At 38.1% G+C, this 27,495-nt stretch overlaps 1 protein-coding gene across 2 annotated transcripts in view; it reads right to left on the reverse strand.

Annotated features, from left to right (window-relative positions):
• The window catches only part of MEIKIN (meiotic kinetochore factor), a 175,096-nt gene that overhangs the window by 127,699 nt on the left and 19,902 nt on the right, over window positions 1-27,495 (reverse strand). For both annotated transcript variants that reach the window (XM_007473413.3, XM_007473414.3), the window contains exon 2: window positions 7,044-7,137. In XM_007473413.3, the coding sequence (XP_007473475.1) occupies window positions 7,044-7,137 (94 nt within the window). The remainder of the gene's footprint in view (window positions 1-7,043; window positions 7,138-27,495) is intronic.

Here is a 27,495-nt window from a genome sequence, read left to right on the forward strand (position 1 = left end):
TTCATTCACATCTTTTACTTCTTTCTTATTTATTTTTTGATTTGGTTTATCTAAATTTGATATTAGCAGTTTCAGATCTCCCACTAGTATAGTTTTACTATCTATTTCCTCCTTCAATTCCATTTCTCCTTTAGAATTTTGAATGCTACACCATTTGGTGTATACATGTTGATTACTGATATTTCCTCATTGTCCATACTCCCTTTTATCAGAATGTAATTACCTTCCCTATCTCTTTTAACTAGATCTATTTTTACATTGGCTTTGTCAGATATCATGATTGAAACTCCTGCCTTCTTTCTATCAGTTGAGGCCCTATAGGTTTTGCTCCAAATTTTTGTTCTAACCTTGTGATTGTCTACCCACCTCAGGTGTGTTTCTTGTAGACAATATATGGTAGGATTTTGGATTCTAATTCACTCTCTTATTTGTTTTCGTTTTGTGGGTGAGTTCATCCCATTCACATTCAAAGTTATGATTGTCACTTGTGTATTCCCCAGCATTCTGATATCCTTCCCTATTTCTGTCCTTTCTTCTTTTGCTATATCCTTTTAAACCAGTGGTTTGCTTCTAATCAATCCCCCTAATTCCCTCCCTTAATATGCTTCCCTTTCTGGCCCCTCCCTTTTTGTTCCCTTCTTGTTTTTTAAGGGTCTGTTAAGTTCCCTCCCCCCCTCTCTTTCACTCCCTTTTTTTGGTAGTCCCTCCCCTCTACCCCCCTTAATTTTCCCTTCTCACTTTCCCTGTAGGAGAAGATAGAATTCAAGATCTCAATGGATCTAGATGTTCTTCACTCTCAGAATTGATTTCACTAAGAGTAAGATTTAAGTATTATATATTAAAACTCTCTTCCTCTCCTTCTTATAAGAGTATTCTTCCCCTCTCCTTTCCATGCGTATCTTTGTGTGATAGAGCTTGTCCTATTTATTTTATTTCTTCAAGTATCTCTTGGTGCCATCTTTGATTCCCCCCTCCCTTTTTCTTTTTTTTTGTATATCATCTTATAGCACTTATGACTCCAATCTGTTCCTGTGAGTGATTCTTCTAATTACTATAATAGTGAATATAATTTTTGAGAGTTACAAATAACATTTCCTGCATATATTAATATACATAATTTGATCTTATTATAGCCCTTAAAGAAGAAAGTTTGAATAAAAAAACATTTCCTCCTTTTCCCTCTCTTTCTTATTTACCTTTTCATGTTTCTCTTGATCTTTGTGTTTGAATATCAAACTTTCCACTTAGTTCTGGTATTTTCTTTACAAATACTTGGAAATCTTCTATTTTGTTGAATGCCCATACTTTCCCCTGGAAGTACATTGTCAGTTTTGATGGGTAGGTGATCCTTGGTTGAAGACCCAATTCTCTTGCCTTTCTGAATATCATGTTTCAGGCCTTGCGGTCCTTAGTATGGAAGCTGCCAGTTTTTTTGTGATCCTGAATGGTGCTCCTTGGTATCTGAATTGTCTCTTTTTTGGCTTCTTCTAGAATTTTCTCCTTAGCTTGAAAGCTCTTGAGTTTGGCGATTACATTCCTGGGAATTGTCTTTTGAGGAATTAGTTTAGAGGGTGTTCTATGAACTCTTTCAATGTCTATTCCCCCCCCCCCCCCTTCAAGAATATCAGGGCAGTTTTCTTGGATGATTTCTTGTAGTATGATGTCAATATTTTTGTTTATTTCTGGCTTTTCAGGTAGACCAATCTCAAATTGTCTCTCCTTCCTCTGTTTTCCTGATCTGTCATCTTGTCGGTGAGATATTTTATGTTTTCTTCTATTCTGTCAGTCTTTTGACTTTGCTTTATTAATTCTTGCAGTTTTGCAAAATCATTGGTTTCCAGTTGCCTAATTCTGGTCTTTAAAGACTGGTTTTCCTTTTCAGTTTGGTCTATCCTGCTTTTCGTGGCTTCCAGCTGTTTCTTCATTTGGGAGTTCTTGTCCTTTAAACTGTTATTTTCTCTTCAAATTATTTCCCACTTTTCTTGTTTAACATTTAAAATTAGTTTCTCTCTGTCAAGGAGTATTATATTTTATGAGGTTTATTAAAGGTTAAGGATTAAAGAAAATACAGAATAAGAAAGCACTAGGCCCAGAGAGGCCTAGACAACCTCACCTATATCATGAAAGAGACCTGTCTGCTTGCAAGTAGAAACAGGAAAAGACTGCGAGAAGAAGGCTGAGTCCATTTTAAAAACCCCTCTCTCCTCGCAGTTCAGGTGATGACCTCAACTGAGATTAAGGGGCACTTTGGGAACTACCAAGACTCCTGGGAATTGAAGTCTGAGGTTCAAATCTCCATTTTTAAATTCCTCCGTTTGATCCTCTGGGGAAAAGGGTTTTTCCCAAAGGATCATGAAAGCATAATCAACCTAAAGATTACAATAATTTGAGGATAAGAGTAAAGAAAAAAAAACAATAATTGCTGGAAGCATTGACAAAAAGCCAGTTAGGGTGCAGTCCCCTTTGGCATGAAATTATGCATACAAATAAATGTTCAATCAACTACACCCAAAGTTCATTCTTGATCTTTCTTGTGCAGCTTGTTGTCTGGAGGCTTCTTCATGATGTCTTCTCCAACAGTTCAGTTTCTGGATTCAGAGAGGTAACATCTTTCTTTACCTAAAATTCTTCTCAAAAGGAATTTAAACTTTGCAATTTAAATAATGATATTTTTACATTTTCCCGTGTTGTGAGTGATTAAAAAACACAGAATCACTTAGGGATGCATGGCTGAGTTATGAGCTATATGAATCAATTGGTAAGAGAAACTAAAAAGAAATCAGAAAAATCCAAATAAAAAAGAAAAATATCTGGATAAAAATATAGACTTTCAAAGTCTTATGTGTAAAAATTCCATGTAAAGAAACAATAAATATATATCAGGTCCTTGAATTAGGACCCAATTAAAATGACCTAAGCAATGGTGCATTTACCCAGACAGTAGCCAGGACTACAGAAAGGTACCACACTATGAAAGGCAGAAAAGGGACCAGATTATAAAAGGCAGGTAGGAGCCAAGTTTGGGGATACTTGTCTGTAAGCATCTTCAGAATGAGTGTGGACACAAGGAAAGCCTATGTCGTACCAAAGTTAAACACAGTAACCTCGAGTCTTCACACTAGGTTCAAGACCTTTGCATTGGCTTTGAAGTGCATCAATCCATCCTGGATTGGCTTTTCATTGGCCCTGTGCAATGGCTCTTTAGTGTGTATCTTGTTCTGGAATCAGACAGAATTAAGTAGAGTCCCATAATTTTTAAAAAATAATTAGTGGCATCATTTTTATAGTCTCAAGCTTTTGGGGCACGTATTAGCAAGTGTATTTTAAACTTATATTACTGAAAAATCAAAAAAGTTAAAGAAAATCTTAATGCTGGTGACATGTGCTTCAAATGTAAAAATGAGAGAAAAAATAAAATAAAAAAACTGAAATACTATGTTGCACATGCCAGAAAAATGTAATAAAAGAGTTTTAAAAATTCAAAAATATAGCTTATAATCATTGATACACTGTCAGCTAAGAAAATATAGAATACAAGGCTTTCTCACCAAAAATGAGATCCATTTCCTCTTCATATCTGGCCATGATCCACTGTATGAGCAAATAAATTGAGCAAGGTAACATTTTTCATTGTTAAAAACAGTAGTACAAATATGTGGTATCAATATCCCCAAAATTCTGAATAGCCCAATTAATTACAACAGCAAACAAACACACTAAGTTTCACGTAAGTTGCTGTATGGCATTTTTAAAAACCCATTAACTGATGGATATTTGTCACAGTTTTTTTACAATCATAGCAAATCTTTCAACTTTGGGAATAAACACTTTTAAACAAAGTAAAATTCATCTTGGGTTAAGAACATCATCAAGAAATCTTGATATCATTCTGGTGGAAGTAAAGTAGTGAGTTGAAGAGTATAAATGAGGGGTGCTCCTTTTTTGGAGGCTTTTTAGGGGTACATACCCAGAGATTAGCTGCCCCAACTTCCATTCACATATTTAGAAATACGGGAAGGTTGGGGGTTATAATTGTATTTCACTGCAGCTACTAGAATGGGCCTTACCTCATGGTAGGGGCAGGCAAAAATGACCAGAGATTGTTAAAAAAAAATTCTAAAAATCATGTCGAGAAAAAAACCCCTTAAAATCAATTGAGATATTTAGCACATTAAATTTTCCAAAGGTTGTTATACAATTGTAACCAGTTCTGATGAAGTCCATCTATCCTCTATGTGACAATTTACAAAGTCAAAAATAGAAAGGCTGTTTTCATATGTGGGCTTAATTACAATGATATTTGTTCAATATGGTTGTAGGAGGAAAGCAACAGAATTTAAGCTCAGTACATTAAAATGAACAGTATAACAGAATAATATTGAATGCAGTAATGTGTGAACTCCAAAATCACAAAGTTAAATCTTAAACAAAGCAAACAGTAAAATGCAATAGAATATAGAGATTTTCATAAAACACGGAGTCTGAAATACCTTAAAAATATAACCTCCAGTCTCTTAAAGTTCCTTGGGTTTTTATCCATTTAGATGCCTATTGTCAGAAGGCAAATTGCTTAGGCAGTGGGCTAGGCAATGGGGCAAATGGGGCCTAAATGACTTGCCCAGGGCCACAACACCAGGAAGTGTTTGAGGCCAGATTTCAACGAAAGACCTCCCGTCTCTAGGCCTGGCTCTAAGTTCACTGAGACACTCAGCTGCCTCCCCAAAGTTAGCTAAAGGGTTATAGGGAGCTGAATTTTTTTCCTGACATGAAGGTGAGGTCAATAAAAGGATCAATGCAATTAAAAGATATCCTTGTAAAATAGCCATGCTTTTAAGTTCCTGTTTGGAAAAACCTTTTTTCTTCCCCTTTTCTCTCTCCCCTCCTATGATCCTCTGCCCCCGTTTTTTACCAGCCGGTTTTTTGATCCTGAAGAAACTGGGTCTGCTACCAGCAGCCTGGGTGATGAGCCAACTGGGGTCGCACGCGTGGGTCTGGGGCACAGAAACAGGCAGGCAGTGGCCAGTGGATGGCTGCAGTCAGGAACACAGGCAGGCAGGGCCGGGAGAGCGGGCACCAGGTGAGAATGGAGAGAGGCCAGGAGCAGGAGCCAGATCCAGAGCGGGCAGCCAGGGTGGGAAGGGCTGGGACCAGGTGAGCGATCTCAATCAAACAGGTCCAGATTACAGGCAACAGTAGCCAGGCTGGAAGGGCTGTGACCAGGAGATCGATATTGAATCAAGAAAGTCCGAAGCGGATGGCTGCCGGCAAGAGCTGATCAAGATGGTTTTCTAAAAAAGCATCTTGGAGAAATGTGGCTTAGAAATCATTATCTAGGCTATCTTTCTTTTTTTTTTTAATTTTGAGAAGTTCTCGTCCCTTTGTGATTGCCATAACTTTAACAGTTAAAATTAGTTTCTCTCTGTCAAGGGGTATTATATTTTATGAGGTTTATTAAAGGTTAAGGATTAAAGAAAATACAAAATAAGAAAGCACATGACTAGGCCCAGAGAGGCCTAGACAACCTCACCTATATCATGAAAGAGACCTGTCTGCTTGCAAGTGGAAACAGGAAAAGACCATGAGAAGGCGGTGGAGTCCATTTTAAAAACCCCTCTCTCCTCGCAGGTCAGGTGATGACTTCACCTGAGATTAAGGGGAACTTTGGGAACTACCAAGACTCCTGGGAATTGAAGTCCGAGGTTCAAATCTCCATTTTTACATTCAGAAGGCTTCCATCTTTATGTTAAGCTCCAATTTAAATTCTTGAAGAGCTTGTGGACAATTTCCATTTTTTTGGAGGGTTTTCGGGTTTATTTGAATTTCCTTCTGTATTTCCTTTGTAAAAATTTTCCAGGGTCAATGCCTTCTTTTCGTTTTTCTTGGACGGAGGTGGTTGTTCCTGGGCACAATTTGCCATCACTGTGGAGATTTTTCCTTCCCTTTTTAGTCAGAAATCTGAGTGAGATGGGCAGGATTCTCTGTGTATGGAGTTAAGGAGCAAGGATTTTGCCTGAGGCAAGCTTTTGAATCGCTGCAGCTTCTGCTGTTTGCTGCCCTTCTCAGTGTTATCTTCCCATGAGCACCTACGGTCTTCTCTCTTCAGCCTGCTGGGGTTTCAGGTGTAGCTGTTCTCAGGGGTAGGTCTTTGGTGGTCTTAGTCAGCTCCCAAGGACCTAGGGGTGCCCCTTACTCACTCTAGAGGTGCCCCTCACTCACTGATTCTTGCATGCGCTGGCTCTGACTGGCTCTGTAGGGTGGGGGAGGGTAGATCAGCTCGCAGTTTTGGTAGGAGCTTTTTCACCCCCTTAAGAGTGTGGAAATGCTCAAATCCCACATATCTTCAATGCTGCGCCCTACTGTAGAATCTCTTTGTTCTTATGAATTTGTTTTTTTTGGTCTTTTGTGCTAGTCTATATTGGTGGGTGCTAAGGAGAGGAAGAGTCTTGCATCTAGACTGCCACCATGTTTACCCAGAAGTCTGAGTCTGTTAAATCTGAACAGACTCAGAGTCCTAACTTGATTCTTGTTGAGACTCAACCAGCTAGATTTTGCTATTTTATAATTTGAAAGTGAAGTTAAGGTTCATAAGGATAATAGTGGTAGTTTTTTTTTAGATAGTATAAATTTGGGTTAGTCAGATCAAAGAGGAATAGTGTAGACTGTGAAACATAGAAGTGTTTCCTTGTGGAACCAAGGAATTTATTTGGGTGGATTTAGAATCTCTTAGAATTAGAAATCCTGTTTTCTCCTTATATATTTCAATAAACATTTTATTTTTATAATAAGAGTCTCTTCAATATAGGTTCAAAACTGTTTGGATACTTTTGATATATGTAATCAAAAGTATCCTCAGTGATGAAGTGAAGCTCAAAGGACCTATGATGAAAGATGCTACGTATTACTACCTCCAGAAAAAGAACTGATATAAAGAAGAATATATTATATGATTCTACATATATATCCATATATAAATATACATTTGTGTCAAATGTTGGCCTTCTCTAGTGCATCTCGCATCATAAAAAACCCAAACTGACACATACCTGTGTTTTGTAGTAGGGCTCTCACATAAATGTGTTGCAACAACATTCTCCTTCAATGTTGGTAAGATTTTCATTTGAAGTTTTCCTTTTGGACCTATAAAAAAGCACTTATTTTTCAATTCAAACCATATTTACTAAAAAAAAGTTAGGTGAGAGAAAGGGAAGCAAAATATTCTCAGTATTTACAAAGCTAGTTCTTTAATCTATTTGTATATTATGGGCACTTAATGTTTCTTTATTCATTGTAAATTGCTGTAAAATTCTGTTATTAAGAATTATTCTTATTATTTGTGTGGGTATTGGGGGATGGGGTTGGATAGACCCAAGGACATCCCCACACCCAGAAACTGAGGGAGGTACAAGTTTATATAATAGTGTTTCAGGACAAAAGGGAGGGGTAATGTGAGAAATTTCTACCCAACACAAGAAATATACTGTCATTCTTTTGGAATGTATATCAGCATAGGGCTTAGGTAAGATTAAGGAAAATATGGGTACTCTTCATGGCATACTGACCTTTTGGGGCTAGAACATTGCAAAGTACACATAAAGCACTATTTCCTAATCTTGATGTTCTAAAGCAATCATAAACATCATGAAGATGATTAAAAACTTGTTACGCCATAACACTACAAATGAGGGAAACGAAAGGGAAGGATGGGAAAGAGAGGTGGAGAAAAGGAAAGGTTCAGGAAGGGTAAAGGAGTAGGAGGTTTTAATATTTCCAAATCTGTCATTATTCTGATTATCATACAGCTTGTGGTAGGGTCTATGAATCTCCTCTCCAATATACTGCTGGTCTCTGAGATATTGTTTTCTGTGGTACTTGGTTTACTTCTACCTGTCTGGTTGTTTCTTTTCAGTTTCATTTGCTTAATCTTTACCTATTTATTATCTCTAAGTTTCTGTCTAGAGTTTTACCTTATCTCTATACTTCCCCCCCCCCTCTCATTAGTTCCTTTATGATCAGTTATCTCGAGACAGATGACACACAAAACTAATCACTCATAAATTCTACTCCCAGCAACTACACCCAAATCTATGGCTGAATATTTCTGATACCTTGTTGAAAAATCTTATCTTCTATCTTAGAATCAATCCTGTGTATTGGTTCCAAAGAAGAAGAATGGGAAGGGCTAGGCAATGGCAATTAAATGACTTGCCCAGGATCCCATAGCTGGGAAGTGCCTGAGGGCAGATTTGAATGAAACTGGATTTTGAAGAAAACACAACTAACTCCATTTTGTGTTATGTTTGCTGATATTATATTTCTTTTTTCTAATGTCTCTTGGTACTTTTTTGCTTCTCTCATCACTTTAGGGTGGAAAGAAAGCCCAGAGGACTTTGAATAGTTTTAGGATTCACTCACTTCTCTTGTTAATTAACTGACTTATAAAGAAGACACAGTTTTTCTTTTTTGATCTCTGGTGTAAACAATTAGATCAAAGACCTTTTTCTTTTCCTAAAAATGCACCATTTTCTGTTTATGTGCCCAGCTTGTTCTTTTCCAAGGTTTATAAGCCTGTTTATATGATCATGTGACTCACCTGATCATCTTACCTAACCTCTAGGTTATATATACCATCTGTGAGACACATCTGTTCATCATATACTGATGAGGTATATCACACTCGAGTGGATAAACTGCATTTTATCAGTCTGTTGATAATCTGAGCTGGTTTATTCATGAACTGGCTAGCAAAGTCTCTGAAAATTTTTTTTGAAAATTTTATTTAGTTATTTTAGAACATTATTCTTTGATTACAAGAATCATATTCTTTCCCTCCCTTCCATCCCCCCTTCCCGTAGCCAACATGCAATTCCACTGGCTTTTACATGTGGCCTTGATCAGAACCTATTTCTACGTTGTTGATGTTTGCACTAGGATGATCATTTAGAGTCTCCATCCCCAGTCATATCCCCTCAACCCATGTATTCAAGCAGTTTTTTTCTTCTATGTTTCTACTCCCACAGTTTTTCCTCTGAATGTAGATAGTGTTCTTTCTCAGAAATCCCTTCAAGTTGTTCAGGATCACTGCATTGCCACTAATGGAAAAGTCCATTATATTCAATTGTGCCACAGTGTATCAGTCTTTGTGTACAATGTTCCCCTGGTTCTGCTCCTTTCACTCTGCACCAATTCCTGGAGGTCATTCCAGTTCTCATGGAATTCCTCCAGTTTATTACTCCTTTTAGCACAATAGTATTCCATCACCAACATATAACACAATTTGTTCAGTCATTCCCCAAGTGAAGGGCATCCCCTCATTTTCCAATTTTTTCCCACCACAAAAAGCACAGCTATGAATATTCTTGTACAGTCTTTTTCTTTATTATCCCTTTGGGATACAAACCCAGAAGTGTTATGGCCAGATCAAAGGGCAGATAGAAAGACTCTGAAATTTTAAACAGCCTGCCCAAAATGGAACTCAAAAACTTAATATCTATAAATTGGTTCCTTCTCCAAATTTCCCTCTTTCTGTTGAGGGCACCAGAATCCTTTTAGATGACAAGTTCTGAGACCTTGAAGTAATTCCTGACTCTTCTTTCTCCCTCACTCCCTGTTGTCAATCCCTTGCTAAGCCTTGTCAAGTCTCCACATTTCCCCCATTTTCACTCTTCATTCTCAGGACTACCACCTTAGTTCAAGACCTTTTAATTCCTGCCTTGACCACTGTAAAAAGCTTCCCAATCAGTTTCCTTGCTCCTAGTAAGGGCTAGGCAAATGGGGGTTAAATGACTTGCTCAGGATCACACAGTTGGGAAGTGTCTGAGGCCAGATTTGAACCCAGGATCTCCCAATTCTAGGCCTGGCTCTCAACCGACTGAACCACCAAGCTGTCCCCACCACAGAGCTTTTTAAGGAACTACTTGCACATAGAGAACCCATAGTTCATACTAAGGCAGTTCCTTAGTGTCATCTATATTGACAATCTCTGGCAGTGTGGGAAGGATGATATCAGAGGAAACCGTTCTGTTCTCAGTGAACACTTTCATCTCTGAGGGGAGTGGAAGTGGGCCTTTTCCATTATAGAAGACCTATGAGGGCTGTCTGCTGACAACATAGAACCCTAGTGGTGAACCTATGGTATGTGTGCCAAAAAGTACACACAAAGCCCTCTGTGGACACACCAGTAGTCTTTTTTTTTTAACTAGAAATCCAGAGGGACTTGGGAGTTGCTGTTCCCCTCCCCCTCTCCATGTGCCCAAGGACATTCCTCACTTTCCCCACCCCTCTGAGCCCAGCAGCCCAATGAGAGTGCTTCTTCCTTATCTTCCTGTCTGGGGTAAGGGGTGGCTGGGGGAGAGAATGGCACTTAATCTTGGGCGGGTGGTGAGGAGGCGGGAATAGCACTTAGTCTAGGAGGCTGAGTGGGATTGGGGCTTGGCACTGTCTTTAAAAGGTTCACCATTGAGCTTGCTGTGAAAACTATCTTGAGATGCCAGATAAATTGCCCTAACCACCTGCTTAAGCTGCCTAGAACTGAACTGTGCTGATTTCATGCATTCCATGGGATGGGATCAGGAATATTTGGCCAGGGAAAATAGTCATGGATTTATTCTCCTGACTCCTCCCAGTCAAATGAGGCTGGGAATAACTTATTCCATGGTCAGCATTTAAACTTCTGTGTAGGGCGGAGTCAAGATAGAGGCACAGAAGCAGCAAAAGCTCAGACTATTGAAAACCCTTCCTCACTGATTAAAAACCAAATGTTCCTAGGGAACTGAAAACCAAATCTAACAACAGGACAGAGATAAGGAATCCTCCTGCTGGAATCAACTTAAATGGTATGCCTCCCAAAAACGTGAATTTGAGAACACTCAGGTTTAAGAGTAAGGAAGAAGGAAGGTCCCAGGACCACTCCCCCACCTACAGTACTGAGCCTCCAGTAGTGGCTGGAATTTCTGGGTGGGCAAGGGAATTAGTCTAAAGCAAGTACCTTGTGGGAAAAGCTGTGCAAGGCTGAGGGCTTTGATCACAGTGGTGGGGAGGCAGCTAGAGAACCTCAAAGAAGGCAGGCCAATCACAGCTGAGACACCCCATATCCCCCCACCCCCCTTCCTGAGGTTTTGGCCTCAGGGCACATCCAACTCTGCAAGTTCAACTCGCCTGGTCTTAATCTTATCAAGCCTTCAGAGGGCAGGGAAGCTCAAGCTCCAACACCCCTCCCACACAGACTGTTCTGATAGCTTTACTGACTAAACTCCAAGGGTGAAGATTGACAGAAAAGCCCAAACCCACAGATCCAGCACATAATGAGAGGAGAAAGACTACAGGCAACTACAGGGGGGAAAGAAGGGGAAAATATGACCAAATAACAGAAAAAGAAAAAAGAAATTGCAATTGCCAGCTTCTATCCAGGCAATAAAAAAAAGACTAAATGGAACAGAGGAGGATCAAGGAACACAAAACAAAAACACAGAAACTCCCATGAATTGGACACAAGCTTTGGAAGAACTCAAAATACAATTCAAAACACAATTAAGAGAGGCTGAAGACAACTGGGAAAAGAACTTAAACAACAAGATAAGTCATCTGGAAACAGAAAATAATTTCCTGAAAGCCAAAATTGATCAGCTTGAAAATGAGGCAAACAAGATGAAGGATGAGGCAAAGAAGATGAAAGATGACCTCCAAAGAAAATCAGTCCAGAAGGAGAAGGATGACCAAAAAGCCAGGGATGAAATTGGAGTCTTTAAAAACTGGAATATAACAATTACAAGCAAGTGATTTCACAAGGCAGCAAGGAACTATAAAACAAAATCAAAAGAATGAAAAAATTGAGGAAAATATGAAGGACCTCATTCACGAAACAGAAGATTTAGAAAATAGTTCAAGGAGAGACAACTTAAGAATTACTGGTCTACCAGAAGTCCATGACAAAAGAAAGTCTAGACACCATCCTACAGGAAATTATCCAAGAAAACTGGCCCGACATTCTAGAACAAGAGGGAAAGTGGAGATTGAAAGAGTCCACAGCTCACCTCATGTACTTAATTGCCAATTGACAATACCCAGGAATATTATAGCCAAATTCAAGAACTACCAGACCAAGGAAAAAATATTACAAGCTGCTAAGAAGAAGTCATTCAGATACCATGGAAATACAGTGATGATAACGCAGGATCTGGCTGCATCCACACTGAAGAACGAAAAGGCATGGAATATGATGTTCCAGAAAGCAAGGGAACTAGGTCTACAACCAAGAATCAACTACCCCCAAAAACTGGCTATATTCTTACAGGGGGAAGTATGGTTATTTAACAAAATAGAAGGACTTCCGGTCAAGATGGCGGCTTAGAGAAAGCTAAAGTTCAGATCTCCGGAAACCCTTCCCTACCGAACTCAAACTATATGCTCCTAGGGCACTGAAATTCAAAACGATCAACAGCATAGAGCCCGGGAATCCTCCTCCTGGACCTGGATCAAAAGGTACGACCCCCCCAAAAGCCAGAACCTGAGATCACTTGGACCTAAGGGGTAGGCAGAAGGAAGGTCCCAGGACCCATCCCCCCAACCCAGAGCGCTGAGTCCAAGGCAGCAGAGGGAACCTCAGAGCCTCAGGGCTGGCTATTCTGAAGGCTGCTTCCTGAAAACAACCTGACTCAGTCGCAGGGGCACCTAAAAAGCAGGGAAACAGAGAGAGACGGGGGGAGCTTGTAACCCCCGGCTGGATCCTTCCATCCGAGTCTCACGGAAGGTCCCTGCCTCAAGGCATACACAGTTCAACCCAGGGAAAGCTAATCCTTTCAGGAGCCTGGAGCTCCAGGAAGCTGCAGCCCCTCCCCCCTCAGAGTGCTGGCTCTCCTGGCAGGCTAAGGCACAGAAACAAACACCCCACGGAAAGGGCCAAGCCAGGCTCAGAGCATGGAAGTCAGGCAAAGGAGAAGCATCAGGAGGGAAACGAGGAGGGCAGTAACACGGAAACACCAGCAATTCCTGGCTTCCCCGGGAAGACAGAACAACAACTGCATAGAACGGACAATCTGCCTAGGGCTAAAACCTCTGAACACCAGACAGAGATAAGAAAAGCTAGTCCTCCCCACTCAGATAGAGATGGCAAACTCCACAGAAGCACAAAAGCCCCAAAATTCCAAGAAAAACAAGAAGAAGGGGGTGACTTTGGACACATTTGATGGAGCAAAAATACAAAATACAGAGGAGATAGAAGAGGAAACACAAGCAAATGTTCTGAAACCTTCCAAAGGAAATAGAAACTCTCCACAAACCCATGAAGAATTTGAATCAGAAAGGATCAAAAAGATGGAAGCCCTTTGGGAGGAAAAGTGGGAAATAATGCAAAAGAAATTCACGCATCTACAAAACCAGTTTGACCAAAGTGAAAAGGAAAACCAGGCTTTAAAAGTCAGAATCAGGCAACTCGAAGACAACGAGCAAGAATTAATAAAGCAAAGCCAAAAGACCAAGAAATTAGAAGAGAACATAAAATATCTCATTGACAAGGTGACAGACTTGGAAAATAGAGGAAGAAGAGATAATTTAAGAATAATTGGACTTCCAGAAAATCCAGAAATAAACAGCAAACTCCACATCGTAATACGAGATATAATCAAAGAAAATTGCCCAGAGATTCTAGAACAAGGGGGCAATACAGCCACTGACAGAGCTCACAGAACACCCTCTACACTAAATCCCCAAAAGACAACTCCCAGGAATGTAATTGCCAAATTCCAAAGCTTTCAAACAAAAGAAAAAAATCCTACAAAAAGCCAGAAAAAGACAATTTAGATATAAAGGAATGCCAATTAGGGTCACACAAGACCTTGCAAGTTCCACTCTGAATGATCGTAAGGCATGGAACATGATTTTCAGAAAGGCAAGAGAGCTGGGTCTTCAACCAAGAATCAGCTATCCAGCAAAACTGACTCTATACTTCCAAGGGAAAGTATGGGCATTCAAAAAAATAGAAGATTTCCAAGTTTTTGCAAAGAAAAGACCAGAGCTCTGTGGAAAGTTCGATATCGAAAAACAAACAGCATGGAATACCTGAAAAGGTAAATATGAAGGAAAGGGAAAAGGAGAAAAATGTTATCTTTTTCTTTTACTCAAACTCTCCTCTATAAGGACTACATTTATATCAATCTATGTTTACTAACATGTGGGGAAAATGTAATGTGTAAATAGGGGGTAAAGAAAGACCAAATAGAATAATCTTTCTCACACAAAGATTCACACAGGAAGGGGATGGGAAAAAAACTCCTATAAGAAGGAGAGGAAGAGAGTTTTTACTTAAACCTTACTCTCAGGGAAATCAACTCTGAGAGGGAAGAACATCCAGATCCATTGGGATCTTGAATTCTATCTTACCCAACAAGGGAAGGGAGAAGGGAAAACCAAAGGGGATAGGGGGGAGGGAACACAAAAAAGGGAGGGAAGAAGAGGGGGAGGGGGAGGGAATATAAAGGGAGGGATTAGAAAGGGAAACATATCAAGGGAGGGGACAAGGAGGACTGATATAAAGTAAATCACTGGAATAAAAGTTGGAGCTGAAGAAGAAAGGTTAGAATTAGGGAAGGATATCAAAATGCCAGGAAGTACACAAGTGACAGTCATAAGTTTGAAAGTGAATGGGATGAACTCACCCATAAAACGTAGAGGAATAGCAGAATGGATTAGAATCCCAAACCCTACCATATGTTGTCTTCAAGAAACACACATGAGGCGGGTAGACACCCACAAGGTCAGAATTAAAGATGGAGTAAGACCTTCTGGGCCTCAACTGACAGAAAAAAGGCAGGAGTGGTAGTCATGATATCTGATAAAGCCAAAGCAAAAATAGACCTGATCAAAAGGGACTTTAGATAATGAGGAAATATCACTAATCAACTAATCAATAATGCAACAAATAATATAGCACCCAAATTTCTAATGGAGAAACTAGGAGAATTGAAGGAAGAAATAGACAGTAAAACCATATTAGTGGGAGACTTATACCAAGCATTATCAAATTTAGATAAATCAAACCAAAAAATAAATAAGAAAGAGGTAAAAGAAGTGAATGAAATCTTAGAAAAATTAGAATTAATAGACATATGGAGAAAAATAAATAGGGATAAAAAGGAATACACTTTCTTCTCAGCACCACATGGCACATTCACAAAGATTGACCATACATTAGGTCACAGAAACATGGCATACAAATGCAGAAAAGCAGAAATAATAAATGCAGCCTTTTCAGATCACAAGGCAATAAAAATAATGATCAGTAATGGTACATGGAAAACCAAATCAAAAACTAATTTGAAATTAAACAATATGATACTCCAAATTCATTTAGTTAGAGAAGAAATCATTATAAACAATTAATAATTTCATCAAGGAAAATGACAATGGTGAGACATCCTTTCAAACCTTTTGGGATATAGCCAAAGTGGTAATCAGAGGTAAATTCATATCCCTGAGTGCATATATTAACAAACTAGGGAGAGCAGAGATCAATCAATTGGAAATGCAAATAAAAAAACTCGAAAGTGATCAAATTAAAAACCCCCAGAAGAAAACCAAACTAGAAATCTTAAAAATTAAGGGAGAAATTAATAAAATCGAAAGTGATAGAACTATTGATTTAATAAATAAGACAAGAAGTTGGTACTTTGAAAAAACAAACAAAGTAGGCAAAGTACTGGTCAATCTAATTAAAAAAAGGAAGGAAGAAAAGCAAATTAACTGCATCAAAGATGAAAAGGGGGACATCATGTCGGATGAAGAGGAAATTAAGGCAATCATTAAAAATTACTTTGCCCAATTATGTGGCAATACATACACCAATTTAGGTGTTATGGATGAATATATACAAAAATACAAACTGCCTAGACTAACAGAAGAAGAAATAGAATTCCTAAATAATCCCATATCAGAAAATGAAATCCAACAAGCCATCAAAGAACTTCCTAAGAAAAAATCCACAGGGCCTGATAGATTCACAAGTGAATTCTATCAAACATTCAGAGAACAGTTAATCCTAATACTATACAAACTATTTGACATAATAAGCAAAGAGGGAGTTCTACCAAACTCCTTTTATGACACAAACATGGTACTGATTCCAAAACCAGGCAGGCCAAAAACAGAGAAAGAAAACTATAGACCAATCTCCCTAATGAATATAGATGCAAAAATCTTAAATAGGATACTAGCAAAAAGACTCCAACAAGTGATCAGAAGGGTCATTCACCATGATCAAGTAGGATTTATACCAGGGATGCAGGGCTGGTTCAATATTAGGAAAACCATCCCCATAATTGACCACATCAACAAGCAAACCAACAAAAATAACATGATTATTTCAATATATGCAGAAAAAGCCTTTGATAAAATACAACACCCATTCCTATTAAAAACACTAGAAAGCATAGGAATAGAAGGGTCATTCCTAAAAATAATAAACAGTATATATCTGAAACCATCAACTAATATCATCTGCAATGGGGATAAACTAGATGCATTCCCAATAAGATCAGGAGTGAAATAAGGATGGCCATTATCACCTCTACTATTTGACATTGTAGTAGAAACACTAGCAGTAGCAATTAGAGAAGAAAAAGAAATTGAAGGCATTAAAACAGGCAAGGAGGAACCAAGGTATCACTCTTTGCAGATGACATGATGGTCTACTTAAAGAATCCTAGAGATTCAACCAAAAAGCTAATTGAAATAATCAACAACTTTAGCAAAGTTGCAGGATACAAAATAAACCCTCATTAGTCATCAGCATTTCTGTATATCTCCAACACAGCTCAGCAGCAAAAACTAGAAAGAGAAATCCCATTCAAAATCACCTTAGATAAAATAAAATACCTAGGAATCTATCTTCTGAGACAAACACAGCAACTATATGAACACAACTACAAAACACTCTCCACACAACTAAAACTAGACTTGAGCAATTGGAAAAACATTAACTGCTCATGGATATGACAAGCCAATATAATAAAAATGACCATCCTACCCAAACTTATTTATCTATTTAGTGCCATACCCATTGAACTCCCCAAACATTTCTTTACTGATTTAGAAAAAACCATAACAAAGTTCATTTGGAATAACAAAAGATCAAGGATATCCAGGGAAATAAAAAAGAAAAACACAAACGACGGGGGCCTTGCAGTCCCAGACCTCAAACTATATTACAAAGCAGCAGTCATCAAAACAATTTGGTACTGGCTAAGAGACAGAAAGGAGGATCAGTGGAATAGACTGGGGGCAAGAGACCTCAGCAAGACAGTATACGATAAACCCAAAGATCCCAGCTTTTGGGACCAAAACCCACTATTTGATAAAAACTGCTGGGAAAATTGGAAGACAGTGTGGGAGAAATTAGGAATAGATCAACGCCTCACACCCTACACCAAGATAAATTCAAAATGGGTGAATGACTTAAACATAAAGAAGGAAACCATAAGTAAATTGGGTAAACACAGAACCTTTGGGAGGGGAAAGACTTTAAAACCAAGCAAGACATAGAAAGAATCACAAAATGTAAAATAATTAATTTTGACTACATGCAATTAAAAAGGTTTTGTACAAACAAAACCAATGTAACTAAAATCAGAAGGGAAACAACAAATTGGGAAACAATCTTCATAGAAACCTCTGACAAAGGTTTAATTACTGAAATTTATAAAGAGCTAAATCAATTGTACAAAAAATGAAGCCATTCTCCAATTGATAAATGGGCAAGGGACATGGATAGGCAGTTCTCAGATAAAGAAATCAAAACCATTAATAAGCACATGAAGAAGTGTTCTAAATCTCTTATAATCAGAGAGATGCAAATCAAAACAACTCTGAGGTATCACCTCACACCTAGCAGATTGGCTAACATGATAGCAAAGGAAAGTAATGAATGCTGGAGGGGATGTGGTGAAGTTGGGACATTAATTCATTGCTGGTGGAGTTGTGAATTGATCCAACCATTCTGGAGGGCAATTTGGAACTATGCCCAAAGGGCGACAAAAGAATGTCTCCCCTTTGATCCAGCCATAGCACTGCTGGGTCTGTACCCCAAAGAGATAATGGAGAAAAAGACTTGTACAAGAATATTCATAGCTGTGCTCTTTGTGGTGGCCAAAAATTGGAAAACAAGGGGATGCCCATCAATTGGGGAATGGCTGAACAAATTGTAGTATATGTTGGTGTTGGAATACTATTGTGCTAAAAGGAATAAAAAAGTGGAGGAATTCCATGGAGACTTGAACGACCTCCAGGAAGTGATGCAGAGTGAGAGGAGCAGAACCAGGAGAACATTGTACACAGAGACTAATACACTGGGGTATAATCGAATGTAATGGACTTCTCCATTAGTGGTGGTTTAATGTCCCTGAACAATCTGCAGGGATCTAGGAGAAAAAAAAAAAACTATTCATAAGCTGAGGATAAACTGTGGGAGTAGAAACACCGAGGAAAAGCAACTGCCTGAGTAAAGTGGATGAGGGGACATGACAGAGGAGAGACTCTAAACGAACACTCTAATGCAAATATTAACAACATGGCAATGGGTTCGAATCAAGAACACATGTGATACCCAGTGGAATCACGTGTCAGTTATGGGGGGGTGGGAGGAAAAGAAAATGATCTTTGTCTTTAATGAATAATGCTTAGAAATCATCAAATAAAATATTATAAAATTTAAAAAAAAATAGAAGAATCCCAAGCATTTGGAAAGAAAAGACCAGACCTGAAGAGAAAATTTGATGCCCAAACACAGAACTCAAGAGAATCATAAAAGATAATTTAAAAAAGGGGGGGAACAAACAGCCCCCCCTTCATAAAGGGATCCAAAAAGTTAAAATATGTATCCCTACAAGAAAAAAAGATACTGGTAACTATTAAAAATTGTTATTATCACCTGGGTAGCTGGAAAATTATACTTAGAGCGAATAGTGACAAATTGTATAGGATGAAATGCCAAGACATATATATATATATATATATATATATATATATATATATATATATATACACACACAACTAGAGTTTAAAAAAGAGGTTAATACTAAGAGAAATTGGAAAAGAAACAAAATGGCATAAATTTATGTCAGAAAGAAGTGCATGGCAGGAGGAGGGGAGAACATCAAAACACTGGAAGGGTAAAGAGGTTGGAGATAGGAAATATTCAGTTCTTAAGTGCATTGAAATTGACTCAAAGAGGGAAGAACACTCAAATACTTTGGGGCAGAGAATTGATTTGCGCCCTTTAGGAAAGTAGAAGGGTAACAAATGGACTGGTGGGGAGGAAAGCAATACAAGAGAGGGAAAGGGTGGGGGTAGTTTAAAAAGACTGTAAGGAAAATAATAGGGAAAAATGAAGGGGGGGGTAGAAAGGGAAGTAAAATAAGGGTGGGAATTAGGGGGACTGATTAAAAATAAAACACTGTGTAGAAGGAAATAGAGAAAGAAGAAAGGGCAAGACTAGGAGTGGAAATCAAAATGCTGGGAAATACACAGCTTATATTCATAACTCTGAAAGTGAATGGAATGAACTCACCCATAAAATGCAAGAAAATAGTAGAGTGGATTAGAAACCAAAACCCTACCATATGCTATCTACAAGAAACACACATGAGGAAGGTAGATACACATAGAGTAAAAGTAATCAGACAGAGCTAAATCTATTGGGCATTAACTGATAAAAAGAAGGCACGAGTTACAATCATGATATCTGACAAAGCCAAAGTAAAAATAGATCTAGTCAAAAGAGACAGGGAAGGTAATTACATCCTGATAAAAGGCAGTATAGGCAACGAGGAAATATCACTACTCAACATGTATGCACCAAATGGCATAGCATCCACATTTCTGAAGGAGATACGTGGAGCTCAAGGATGAAATAGATAGAAAAACTATACTAGTGGGAGATCTGAACCTTCCCCTATCCGAACTAGATAAATCAAATCAAAAAATAAATAAGAAAGAGGTGAGAGAAGCAAATGAAATCTTAGAAAAATTAGAGTTAGTAGACATATGGAGAAAAATAAATAGGGACAAAAAGGAATACACCTTCTTTTCAGCAGTACATGGTACATTCACAAAAATTGACCATGTACTAGGGCACAAAATCACTGCAAACAAGTGCAAAAGGGCAGAAATAATAAATGCAACCTTCTCAGATCACAATACACTGAAAATAATAATTAGTAAGGGTACATGGAGAGGCAAATCAAAAATTAATTGGAAATTAAACAACACGATTCTCCAAAATTGGTTAAAAATCATAGAAACAATTAATAATTTCATTGAAAAATTGACAATGATGAGACAATCTTTGAAAACCTATGCGATACAGCCAAAGCAGTACTCAGGGGGAAATTTATATCCTTGAATTCATATGTTAACAAATTAGGGAGGGCAGAGGTGGGCATTCAAATTAAAAATCTTGAAAGTGAACTAATTAAAAATCATCAGATGAAAACTAAATTAGAGATCCTAAAAATCAAAGGATAAATTAATAAAATTGAAAGTCAAAGAACTATTGATTTTGTAAATAAGACTAGAAGCTGGTACTTTGGAAAAAAAAACAAATAAAATAGACAATGTACTGGTCAATATAATTTAAAAAAGGAAAGAAAAAACCAAATTGACAGTATCCCAAGTTGAAAAGGGAGACCACATCTCTAATGAAGAGGAAATTAAGGCAATCATTAAAAACTATTATGCCCAATGTAATGGCAATAAATATGACAATCTAGGTGGTGTGGATGAATACTTACAAAAATATAAATTGCCTAGACTAAAAGAAGAAGAAATAAGTTACCTAAACAATCCCATACCAAAAAAGAAATTGAACAAGTCATCAAAGAACTCCATAAGAAAAAATCCCCAGGACCAGATGGATTTACAAATGAATTCTATCAAACATTCAATAGAACAACTAGAACATATCACTTCCAGTCAAGATGGCATCTTAGAAGCTGCAAAAGTTCAGACTTCAGAAACCCTTCCTTCCTGATTGCAAACTGAGAGCTCCTAGGACACCGAAATTCAAACTGAACAACAGGACAGACCCAGGGAACACTCCTCGAGGACCTGGATCAAAAGGTACAGCCCCCCAAAAGCCAAAACCATAGATCACTCACATATAAGGGGCAGGCAGAAGGAAGCTCCCAGGACCCATCCCCCTCAACCCAGAGTGCTGAGCCCATGGCAGCAGCAGGAACTTCAGGGTCGGCAAAAGGGCCCCAGGGCTGGCTATTTTGAAGGACTCACCTTGAAAGAAACCTGAGCCAGTCTTCAGGGTTCCCAACACAGAAGGCAGGGAAACAGAGAGAGAAGGGGGAAGCCTGTAGACCCCTGGCTGGGTCCTTCCAACTGAGTCTCAAGGGAGGTCCCAGCTTTAGGGCACCAGCTGAACCCAATCCAATCAGGAGCCTTCAGAGCTACTGAAAGGAGAGAAATCTTAGGGCCGGCAAGGGGTTGCTCCAAAGAACTTACGTTCAAAGCAACCTGGGCCAGTCTCCGGGCATTCAACACAGATTGTGGAGGAGGAGGTTTTTTGCTTTAGGGCTCATTCAGTACAAACAAGCTGAACCTAATCCCATCAGGAGCCCTCAGAACCCAGGGAGGCCACAACCCCTCCCCCCATAGAAAGCAGAGTCTTCTAAAAGAACCAGCTGAACTTAATCCCATCAAGAGCCCTCAGAGCCCAGGGAGGCCACAACCCCTCCCCCCATAGAAAGCAGAGACTTCTGAAAGAATCAGCTGAATCTAATCCCATCAAAAGTCTCCAGAATGCAGGGAAGCCCAGGCTCCCCACCCATCCTCATTGACTGCTGGACTTTAAGCCAATAAAAAGCCTCCAGAGGACAGGGAAGCTCAAACTCCCAAAAACCCTCCCCCAGAGACTATACCAACAGATCTTCTGTTAGAGCTCCAAGAGGGGAGACTGATAGAAGTCCCCCCCAAAACAAAGAAAATGAGAGGAACAAGAGCACAGATAAATACAGGGAGTAAAGAAGGGGTGAATTTGAGCAAACAACAGAAAAAGAAGAAAGAAACTACAATAGACAGCTACTACTCAGCAAATGGAACAGAGGGGGAGAGATCAGCAAACGATAAACCAGAAATCCCAGCGAATTGGATACAGGCTGTGGAAGAACTCAAAACACAACTAAGAGAGGCTGAAGACAATTGGAGAAAGAACTTAAAAATTAAGATAAGTCATCTGGAAACAGAGGCACTTGAACTAAGACAAGAAAATAGTATCTTGAAAGCCAAAATCAAGCAGCTGGAAAATGAGGCAAAGGAGATGAAAGATGAGGCAAAGGAAATAAAAGATGAGGCAAAGGAGATGAAAGATGAGGTAAAGAGGATGAAAGACGATCTTCAAAGAAAATCAGACCAGAAGGAAAAAGAGGACGAAAAAGCCAAAGATGAAATCCAATCTTTAAGAACCAGAATACAACAACTAGAATCAAGTGACCTCACAAGACAGCAGGACACCATAAAACAAAACCAAAAGAATGAAAAAATGGAGGAAAATGTGAAGCATCTCATTCACAAAACAGATGATTTAGAAAATTGCTCAAAAAGAGACAATTTAAGAATAATTGGACTACCAGAAGACCATGACAAAAGAAAAAGCCTGGACATAATACTAGAAGAAATTATCCAGGAAAACTGCCCAGATATCCTAGAACAAGAGGGGAAAGTGGAGATTGAAAGAATCCACAGATCACCCGTTGTATTTAATCCCCAACTGACAACACCAAGAAATGTTATAGCCAAATTAAAAAACAATCAGATGAAAGAAAAGATATTACAAGCTGCCAAGAAGAACCCATTCAGATACCATGGAAACACGGTGAGGTTAACACAGGATCTGGCTGCATCCACACTGAAGGACCATAAGGCATGGAATATGATATTCAGGAAAGCAAGGGAACTAGGTCTACAACCAAGAATAAAATACCCATCAAAACTGACTATGTTCTTACAGGGGAATGTATGGTCATTCAACACCACAGAAGAGTTCCAAGCATTCATAAATAAAAGTCCAGACCTGAACAGAAAATCTGATGTCCAACCACAGAACTCAAGAGAATCATCAAAAGGTAATTAAAAAAAAGGGGGAAAAGGAAAAACAAAAACAAAAAAAATTTTTAAGAGACTCAATAAGTTAAAATGATATGTATCCCTATAAGAAAAGAGGTCATTGGTAACTTTTAAAAACTGTTGCTATCACCTGAGCAGCTAGAAGAATTACACTCAGAGGGAACAGTGACAAATTGTATAGTTTGAAAGGACAAGACATAAATGAGTATATAGATATATGCGTACATAAATACATATACATGTGTATGTGTGTATATATATATATATATATATATATATATATATATATATATATACCTGACTAGGGCTAAAAAAGAAAAGAGGTTATGACTAAAAGAAATGGGAAAAGAAACAAATGGGGGTAAATTTATATGTCACAAAGAATCTCATGGCGGGAGGGGGGAGAACATTGATACACTGGAAGGGTATAGAGGTTGGAGACAGGAAATACTCAAGTCCTACGTTTTTGAAACTGACCCAAAGAGGGAAGAACAACCCAATCCATTGGGGAAGAGAATAGATCTGCGCCCTATAGGGGAGTAGAAGGGTAAAAAATGGACTGGTGGGGAGGGAAGCAGTACAAGGGAGGGAGAGGGTGGGGGGGATTTTAAAAAGACTACAGGGGAAATTAAGGGAGGGAATAAGAAGGGAGGGGGGTAGAAAGGGAAGTAAAAATAAGGGAGGGAAAGGGAGGGTGGGGCTGACTATAAACAAACATTGGTATAAAAGGAAATAGTGAAAGAAGAAAAGGTAGGACCAGGAGTAGAAATCAAAATGCTGGGAAATACACAGCTAGTAATCACAATTCTGAATGTGAATGGAATGAACTCACCCATAAAACACAAGCGAATAGCAGAGTGGATTAGAATCCAAAACCCTACCATATGCTGTCTGCAAGTAACACACCTGAGGAAGGTAGATATGCATAGGGTGAAAGCAAGAGAATGGAGCCAAACCTATTGGGCATCAAATAATAAAAAGAAGGCAGGAGTAGCAATCATGATATCAGACAAAGCCAAAGTAAAAATAAATCCATTTAAAGGGGATAGGGAAGGTAATTACATCCTGATAAAAGGCAGTATAGACAATGAGGAAATATCTGTACTCAATATGTATGCACCAAATGGCAGAGCATCCAAATTTTTAAAGGAGAAACTAGAGGAGCTCAAGGATGAAATAGATAGAAAAACTATACTAGTGGGAGATCTGAACCTTCCCCTATCCGAACTAGATAAATCAAATCAAAAAATAAATAAGAAAGGGGTGAGAGAAGCAAATGAAATCTTAGAAAAATTAGAGTTAGTAGACATATGGAGAAAAATAAATAGGGACAAAAAGGAATACACCTTCTTTTCAGCAGTACATGGTACATTCACAAAAATTGACCATGTACTAGGGCACAAAATCACTGCAAACAAGTGCAAAAGGGCAGAAATAATAAATGCAACCTTCTCAGATCACAATACACTGAAAATAATAATTAGTAAGGGTACATGGAGAGGCAAATCAAAAATTAATTGGAAATTAAACAACATGATTCTCCAAAACCAGCTAGTTAAAGAACAAATCATAGAAACAATTAGTAACTTCATTGAAGAAAATGACAATGGTGAGACATCCTTTCAAAACCTATGGGATGCAGCCAAAGCAGTACTCAGGGGTTTCCCTTATATATATATTTATATATATATTTATGTATATATTTATATCCTTGAGTTCATATATAAACAAATTAAGAAGGGCAGAGGTCAATGAATTGGGCATGCAGATTAAAAAACTAGAAAGTGAACAAATTAAAAAACCTCAGATGAAGACTAAATTAGAGATCCTAAAAATCAAAGGAGGAATTAATAAAATTGAAAGTCAAAGAACTATTGATTAAATAAATAAGACTAGAAGGTGGTACTTTGAAAAAACAAATAAAATTGACAAAGTATTAGTCTAATTAAAAAAAGGAAAGAAAAAACCAAATTGACAGTATCCAAGATGAAAAGGGAGACCTCACCTCTAATGAAGAGGAAATCAAGGCAATAATTAAAAACTATATGCCCAATTATATGGCAAAAATATGGCAATGTAAGTGACATGGATAAATACTTACAAAAATATAAATTGCCTAGACTAAAAGAAGAAGAAATAAGTTACCTAAACAACCCCATATCAGAAAAAGAAATTGAACAGGCCATCAAAGAACTCCCTAAGAAAAAATCCCTAGGTCCAGACGGATTCACAAATGAATTCTATCAAACATTCAAAGAACAGCTAACCCCAATATTAAACAAACTATTTGACCGAATAAGACAAGAAGTGGTTCTACCAAATTCTTTTTTACGACACAAACATGGTACTGATCCCAAAGCCAGGCAGGTTAAAAACAGAGAAAGAAAACTATAGGCCAATCTCCCTAATGCATATAGATGCAAAAATCTTAAATAGGATACTAGCAAAAAGACTCCAGCAAGTCATCACAAGTGTTATCCACTACAATCAGGTAGGATTCATTCCAGGAATGCAAGGATGGTTCAATATTAGGAAAACCATCCATATTATTGACATATAAAGAAGGAAACCGACAAAAATCACATGATTATTTCAATAGATGCAGAAAAAGCCTTTGACAAAATACAAAACCCATACCTATTGAAAACACTAGAAAGTATAGGAATAGAAAGGCCTTTCCTAAAAATAATAAACAGTATATACCTAAAACCATCAGCAAACATCATCTGCAATGGGGATAAACTAGAAGCCTTTCCAATAAGATCAGGAGTAAAACAAGGATGCCCATTATCACCTGTATTATAACATTGTACTAGAAACACTAGCAGTAGCAATTAGAGAAGAAAAAGAAATTCAATGCATTAAAAGTGGCAATGAGGAGACCAAGCTATCACTCTTTGCAGACGATATGATGGTTTACTTAAGGAATCCTAGAGAAACAACCAAAAAGTTACTCAAAATAATCAACAACTTTAGCAAAATTGCAGGATACAAAATAAACCCTCATAAGTTATCAGCATTTCTATATATTTCCAACACAGCTCAGCAGCAAGAAATAGAGAGAGAAACTCCATTTAAAATCACCCTAGACAATATAAAGTAGTTAGGAATCTATCTGCCGAGGCAAACACAGGAAATATATGAACACAACTACAAAACACTCTCCACACAATTAAAAGTAGATCTAAACAATTGGAAAAACATTGATTGCTCATGGGTGGTACGAGCTAACATAATAAAAATGACCATCCTACCCAAACTTATCTATCTATTTAGTGCCATACTCATTGAACTACCAAAAAACTATTTTACTGAATTAGAGAAAACCATAATAAAGTTCATTTGGAAGAATAAAGGATCAAGGATATCCAGGGAAATAATAAAAAAAAAAAACACAAGGGAAGGTGGCCTTGCAGTCCCAGATCTCAAACTATATTACAAAGCAGCAGTCATCAAAACAATATGGTACTGGCTAAGAGACAGAAAGGAGGATCAGTGGAATAGACTTGGGGTAAATGACCTCAGAAATGCAGTCTTTGACAAACCCAAAAACCCCAGCTTTTGGGACAAAAATCCATTATTCGATAAAAACTGCTGGGAAAATTGGAAGACAGTGTGGGAGAGATTAGGTTTGGATCAACACCTCACACCCTACACCAAGATAAACTCAGAATGGACGAATGACTTGAATATAAAGAAGGAAACTATAAGTAAGTTAGGCAAACACATAATAGTATACATGTCAGAACTTTGGGAAGGGAAAGATTTTAAAACCAAGCAAGACTTAGAAAGAGTCACAAAATGCAAAATAAATAATTTTGACTACATCAAATTAAAAAGGTTTTGTACAAAAAAACCCAATGTAATTAAAATTAGAAGGAAAGCCACAAATTGGGAAACAATCTTCATAACAAAAACCTCTGACAAAGGTCTAATTACTCAAAATCTATAAAGAGCTAAACCAGTTGTACAAAAAATCAAGCCATTCTCCAATTGAAAAATGGGCAAGGGACATGAATAGGCAATTTTCTGTTAAAGAAATCAAGACTATTAATAAGCACGTGAAAAAGTGTTCTAGATCTCTTATAATCAAAGAGATGCAAATCAAAACAATTTTGAGGTATCACCTCACACCTAGCAAATTGTTCAAAATGATAGCAGAGGAAAGTAATGAATGCTGGAGGGGATGTGGCAAAGTTGGGACATTAATTCATTGCTGGTGGAGTTGTGAATTGATCCAACCATTCTGGAGGGCAATTTGGAACTATGTCCAAAGGGCGATAAAAGACTGTCTGCCCTTTTATCCAGCTATAGCAGTACTGGGTTTGTACCCCAAAGAGATAATAAGGAATAGACTTGTGCAAGAATATTCATAGCTGC

The sequence above is a fragment of the Monodelphis domestica genome, chromosome 1, assembly GCF_027887165.1.
Source record: "Monodelphis domestica isolate mMonDom1 chromosome 1, mMonDom1.pri, whole genome shotgun sequence".
Taxonomy (NCBI): Eukaryota; Metazoa; Chordata; class Mammalia; order Didelphimorphia; family Didelphidae; genus Monodelphis; species Monodelphis domestica.